The following is a 6888-nucleotide window of genomic DNA, read 5'->3' as shown; positions in this document are numbered from 1 at the left end:
AAGTTCCCTAGATTGAGGAGACTCATGGTCATAGGAAACAAGGGACTAGGCATATCATTGCGGGGTTGATGCAATGAGGGGGGAGGACCGCCACCTTTTGATGTCCCGCGACAAACATGGCAGCGCTCACATGTTTATATTTTCATGCAGTTTGTCGGCAAAAATGCACGCGCGCATAATCAAATGGCACATCGTAAGATGGCGGCTCTTCCCACTCATGGAATTCTTCCTCTTCCCGTGGATTCAACCCTGTTCGCCAAAGTTAGGATGGCATACCTAGTCCCGTATTTCATATGTCCATGGGGAAACTGCATGTGCTCTGGTGTGTCCTGGTATTTTCCTTAAATGAAAAGGTCTATTGTTTATAAATATAAAAGTCCGTTCTCGAGATAGTTGAGAGCGTAGGTAACAGATGGCGCGTCGGTTTCTGATAAACATTATTTTATATTGCTTGAAATAAAACTGAAATAAACCTTGCGTCATTACCAAATATGTTATTACTCGTTCATGTCAACTGGTCGGATTTATTTTAGTATTGACACAGAGTGAAATGATAAATTATCGCTTTGTATTACCTGGTATTTAATTACAAAACGCACAAATTTAAGTATACAACTGAACACGTCCCTGCTTGAGTTGCGTGACGTCAATAATCATTGGAATGGCCGCAAGTCAGCCAAAGGCTAATCGAAAGAACATGGGGGCAAATGGCTGCCATAATAATGCGTAGGTGCCGTGCGACAAGTGTTGAAAACGTGAAAAAAGACGTGTAAAATGTTGTTGAAGGGCATCAAGGCCGACAGGAAGAATCGGAGGTGTAATGGAAAAAACACTAAAGCCACGGCCGGTAAGTGAACAATTTTTATTCCAAGTTTCAAATGGTTCGCCTAGCAGTCTAGGAGAGAGCCCTGCTGCTCGGTCAGTAAACGCATATCGTAATATCAACACAGTTGTGGCCGACATAACGTATTGTCACAAGGAGAAGGAGTAATGTTTTATCACTGTAAAGTCCCAAAACATCTTTTTAACCGTTTTCCACTTTCATTTCAGTTCTGTCTTATTCTGACTCTTTCATGTGCGCCTGGTTTTGTTTATTTTCAACTGACACGTGAACATATTTTCGGAATTTTCGTTTCGTGGCGGATTTGTCTGGAATTCTCGAGAATATCACCAGTTGCTTGTACTTTGATCCGAATGTTCTGCACTCAAGACAATCAAAACAGTAACAACAATGACTCCACGTTGACATTGCAGAATCACATGACATTTTAAATTTTTCACACAATGACTTATTAACTCCAATCCAAATATAATTCGAGATTGCTGAGTTTAAAAATCTATTAAATTAAACATATATGCCTTTTGGAAAATCAATTTTCTAAATTCGATAAAATTTCTTGCAGTGCATTGAAATTTTTGAAGGCGTTTACAAAAAGTTTTCTAGGTTATGTTCATTCCAAATCTATAAAATTTATGATAAGTATTCAAGAATTTTCAAGTCTGTGTAAACAATTCGGTTCGGCAGCTAGTATTGTTTACTCAGTATTTCACTATAAGTATCTGATTAAATACTAGCTATCTAATTAGAGCAGTGATGTAAGATTAGTCGATATGGGAAAAATCGTGCTGTTTCCTCACGTCTTTTCCGTTGATATTGGGGGGGGGGGGCGTGAACTTTGGCCCTTCCTTTCTTTGCCAAGTGTCGCCTTGTTGACATTAATAATAATTAATCATTATTTTCAGTCATTGAAGCGATTAAGTTACATTGATCTTCAGTTTTTTTAACGTGGCTTTTGTCTTCTTATAAAGAGAAAAGGGAGAGATTTTTCTTCTAAAGTTTACTATTCATTGGTTTAGTAGTTACATGTTCTCAAAAATTACTTTTTAGATAAAATTTACACTATCGACAGAAAGTTTTGGGTACATTTCCTTCTACCGGTTGAAAATCCATACTTTACTTGAAAGACTATTATCTGTGCAGAAACTGAATCTACGACTTTCTAAGTAGCATCACTTTAAAGCAGGCCCTATCAATTCAATGGTAAAAATATGAAGAAGCACAGCGCCAACAGTTGGCCGCACTCTCTCTATTCATTTTATTGATCATTATATTGAATTTTAAGATTCAAAACATATTTACAATTCATATAATAGCACATACGTAAAATAATTAAATGCAAATGTATGCAACACGCAAGGCACTATATTTTTTTTTTAACAAATTTTGGGGACCGTGTAAATAATCCTTCGCCCGAAAACGCAGAAAGCATACACGATAACCGCTTTTATGGATTTCTCTGTAGGTTATTTTCGTCAAGAGAGGATTTGACACCGCTTCTAACCACAACATACCCGGCTTTCCGCCTTTCGGAAATCGGCAATGCTTGACGTGACGCGACGATTGACCTGCTTGGCCTGCTTTAAAGATTAGACAATTTCGCGTCGAATCAGCTTACGTTGAAATTGTTTTAATAAAAGAGAGTATTACTTTTTTTATAAGGTACAACTTCAGATTTAATTAGATGTAGAATGAAATATAAAAGAATCTGAAGTTGCAGCTTATAAAAAAATGAAAGTTAACGACGAAACTCGGACTTTTGGTTCTCAAAAATAATTATTCTCAGTGTAAATATTTTGTACGACTACTCAGCAATTACGTAATATTTGATCGTGATCTTGATTTAGATTTAAAGAGGAGGATAACTCTTGATTTTATGATTTTTTCAAATTTTTAGGAACACTTTTTCAGATTTGGCAAAGAGTTAAACTCAATATTTTTTAAATATTTAATTAGCTAAAATAAGCCATTAAACTTTGAAACTAAATATTTTTTGACTCGTTAAATAAAAGAATTTCAACGTAGGCTCATTATTTTTCTTTGCATATGTGCAGTTTCTGTACAGACATTCGTCTTTGAAGTGAAGTATGCATTTTCAAACGGTCAAAGGAAATGTATGAAAAATTTCTGTAGACAGTGTATATATTTTATTTCACTATTAAACTTGTATGCGCGTGAAGATATGCGCCGGTTTTGTTAACGAATGGGTGAGCACTGATAATATAAATATTACATTTATCGCCATGACAATGGACATATGAATCGATATTCTCGAACCATTCCAAGACGCCACTAATCGATTTGGCGTCTAATATTTGTTCGCACGCATCTTTTAGCGATTGATTTCACTTATTCAGGAAGTCGAATCAGTGGCGCCGGGGCAGGGGGTTTGCTATCCCCCATTTTTGTGGGGGGGGCAATGCTTTATGCCCCCACAAAAATCCGAATGTACCTGCGTCTGTCATATACGATGGAAAGAGAGTTTGCCCCCCACATCAAAAATTTTGTTCCCGCGCCACTGAGTCAAATAAATAAAATGGCTTGTTTAAATTTATTTTCTTATTGATTCGAGATTATTGATGAAAATTGTCTTCAGGGTCTAGTAAAAATGAACACAATTAGATTCGAATTGATTCAGATGTTTCGGTGCACGATAATGGTATTATCATCAGTTGATTTATTCTAAAAAATGTAAACATGAGAAATATAATACAAATTAGAAGTCTGAATATTTGCTCAGATTTGGTTAACGTCACAGTTATTTTTTCTTACATTTATAATTCGTTGATTATTTTGAAGTATCTCGTCGTTCTGAAATTCGAGATAAAAACAGTGAAGCTCTTCTATAGCGCTGATTTTGGGGCCGACGGTGGATGGGAAGTAACTATTTTTAGCCCGCTCTGCTTTTGTTTGTTCACGCCTGAGTGCTCGCCTGAGTGACAACCGCAGACCCCGTGCAGCTCCTGTTGCACCTACCTGCGGCGCGGCGTCAATTCTTGGAAGGGCTACAGAAGAGTGGGCTATTGAACGGTTTCACTGTAGTCAAATATTTTTCACATGCGTGGCTAGTCGTCCCAAAAATTCCTTTTTCTAGCTGAGTTAGTTTTTTGTGGTGACTAGACGCTGATTAAAGTGACTTTGTACATTTGTCTAGTATTAAACAGAAAGGAATCATTTATCATAATAATTGTGGCATAAAAGTGGAATCGGTTTTATACCCATTAGTTTAACTTAATTTACATGACACATGGTCCATTTTATCGAGTTTAGTACCGTTAACTCGAGCTCAACAATTTGTTGGGGTATTTTTTACCTAAACTGCCTTTTAGGGGTTAAGTGAAGAGTAAAAGGGCATAAGGGGCAATCCATAAAAATTTATTTTCACACGATCGACAAAAACGTTTTCTAAATTTTATTTTGCAATTTAAAAAGAAAATAAAAATTTTTTTCCTAAGATATAGACGTGATGAATTGATTCGGACTGAAATTACTCCTTCGCCTGTAAACGTCAAAAAATTCATGCCAATGTTGGAAACCTTCAACTTGACATATCAATCATAAAATGGTGGAAAAAATAAAATTTGTCATATATTTGCCGTTAACAAATGAAGCAGCTCTGTAAGAAAGCAATGGTTTACTAAAAAAATTGTAACTTTAAGAAAAATGAAGATAACGTAACTTAAAAAACTGAACTGATTTTAAACTGAAGATGTGCAATACGTTCGCGAGTTTTACTCTGGCGTACTGAAGTAGCATCACTTCTATTGCCACTAAGTAGGGAGACCGCCTTCTCGTAAACTCCACAGTTCAGATTCCAGATATCAACATCTTGAGAGAGCAAATCAGGGAGAGCAATATTAGCTTCAGCTAATTTATCCATCTTGAGAAAAACTTTTTGGTGGAGTTTTGTGACCTCCTAGTTCTCATGTTGACATTATTGGATGTCTGCAGTGGTATGTTCGCTGGAGGATCTTGTTCTTGATAAAGAATTTCATATTCTTCTTTGCGTAAAAAAGATACCTGATTTCTTAAATACTAAGGCGATTTATGAGCACATTCCTGGTGCATATTTACCCAAAGTTCATGTAACATCAGCATGTAACAATGCAACGTGGCTGTCTGCAAGAGCCAGAGCTCTCGGGCGATGGGGTCGCCATATTTTCTTTTCTTAGTCGTTTGAGATTACTGATAAAAATTTGTCTTCAGGGTCTATTAAATATAAAAGCAGTTACATTCTAATTAATAATAGATCTAATAAAGATATTTAGAAATAATTAATAATAAATATGAATTATAAAATAGATCTAATTATTATTATCCCTACTCGGATCCTGTGGGGACAAATGGTCCCCACGCGAAATTCAATTAATTCTTCTGAATAAATATCTCTGATTTTTTGGTGCTGACCGTAACCATAATTCAGTTCGACTATCCTAGAGTGCGGTGAAGTGTTTTATGTTGCCGGTTGTTCGCCGTCTGTCAAGTGAGAAGGAAAATTTAAGCGCTTGGGGCACATTTGATCCCCAGAGGATCCTTTACGTTCGAGTTTCGTCACGTTAAGTCAATTTCATATTTTCATGTAAATGAACGCATTTGATGTATATTTACAGTATATCGTGGTATTTTAATGTTTCGAATTGATTTTTTATAATTTAAGTGAAAATTATATGTAAAAATTATTAAAAATGTGATATATACAGTGTAAACTTGCTTTCTTTAATTTTATGAATGCAGTGCTCATAAATTTCAATAAAAAATCAGTTAAGATATAATGAATCAATAATTGTCTTTCTCATCCAAGATGTCGAGAATATACGATCTAAAAAGTGCCGATGCTGAGACTAGAGTGTCGCAGGAAACAGAGAGAAGTGTCAACCGACCTGTGTGTGACGAACATAGGGCGGTCCTGTGTAAACTTTGCATCGAAGTAGATTGAGCTTATTTAATCCAATATTCAGTTTAATTTAATGTTTTTAATTCAATTTTATTTCGAGAATTAGTTTAAAAATAAAAACAGTTTTGTAGAAAAGGCTTATTTTTTAATTCCGACGAATTTTTCCTATCATTCAAATTTACTAACCGCTTTTTCATTGAAAAAAACTTTCCTAATTTTTTATCTTTATTTAAATGAAACCATCTTATTTTTCATCAGAAAACAAAGAGATTTACCTATTATACGTTCAAATTATTTAGAATAATAAGAATTCTTGCCGCACTTCTGATGTTTCTCTTTTTTTTTTAATTTTCTAACTTCGAATGTTCAAATACATATACTTTTTGAAAGGAACGTAATTATATCCTACACCACCTTAAAGTGCAAATTGTTTCCTTCAAATTGGCGTTTAAAATTATAAAATTAGTTCATTAGAAAAGAAATTACATGATTTTTTTACAAAAAATGTTAAAATCACGATTTTTATTTGTTTAAAAATTTTTTTCCATATTTTAAATCCATTTAAACGGGATGTTATATAACCCAATCTCTTCGACATTAAAAAACGAGAATGGTGTATAACATCTGATTCCGATGAAAGGAAAAGATTGGGCACAAGGAATCTAACACAGTAAAAATAAATACTTAAAGTTATATTCGACTAAATTTCAGATTTGACTTGAATTAAGGAAGTACCTGAATTTTAGTGTTCAAACTATCTTGAATAAAACACTAGCTTATCTTAAATAAGACATTAGCATTTTTCTACTGGAATAAAGTAAAGTATCCTCCTAAATTTCAATATTCAGTTCTCAAAGTAAGTTGAGGGCAAACTGAAATAACCTGTAAGGCTTTCGTCACCTAAAATAAAGGAATATACCTTTCCTGAATTTCAGGTTTGTGCTACCTTGCATGAAGTTACAAAACGCTTGCGCTACTATACAGTTCGTGGCCATTTGTGGGTCCGGATGCAATAAGGGCACATAAAATTTTTTCGTGCGAAAACGAAGTCCCTTGGAGGCTTTAGAAAAAATTCTCGAATTTTAATTTTCAAAAGATATATATGGATGTAAAATTTGATTGCGCATCTTTTTTTTTTAAGACAAAAAGTTGTAAC

At 34.6% G+C, this 6888-nt stretch overlaps 1 protein-coding gene across 1 annotated transcript in view; it reads left to right on the top strand.

Moving 5' to 3' along the window:
• Positions 1-423: 423 nt before the first annotated feature.
• LOC117168378 (nuclear factor of activated T-cells 5) overlaps positions 424-6888 on the top strand; it is a 246522-nt gene continuing 240057 nt past the window's right edge. The window contains exon 1 of the mRNA XM_033353985.1: positions 424-847. Within this exon, the coding sequence (XP_033209876.1) occupies positions 775-847 (73 nt within the window). The 5' untranslated portion in view covers positions 424-774. The remainder of the gene's footprint in view (positions 848-6888) is intronic.

Source organism: Belonocnema kinseyi, chromosome 2, assembly GCF_010883055.1.
Source record: "Belonocnema kinseyi isolate 2016_QV_RU_SX_M_011 chromosome 2, B_treatae_v1, whole genome shotgun sequence".
Classification (NCBI taxonomy): Eukaryota; Metazoa; Arthropoda; class Insecta; order Hymenoptera; family Cynipidae; genus Belonocnema; species Belonocnema kinseyi.
This window is presented reverse-complemented; position numbering and strand designations above follow the sequence as displayed.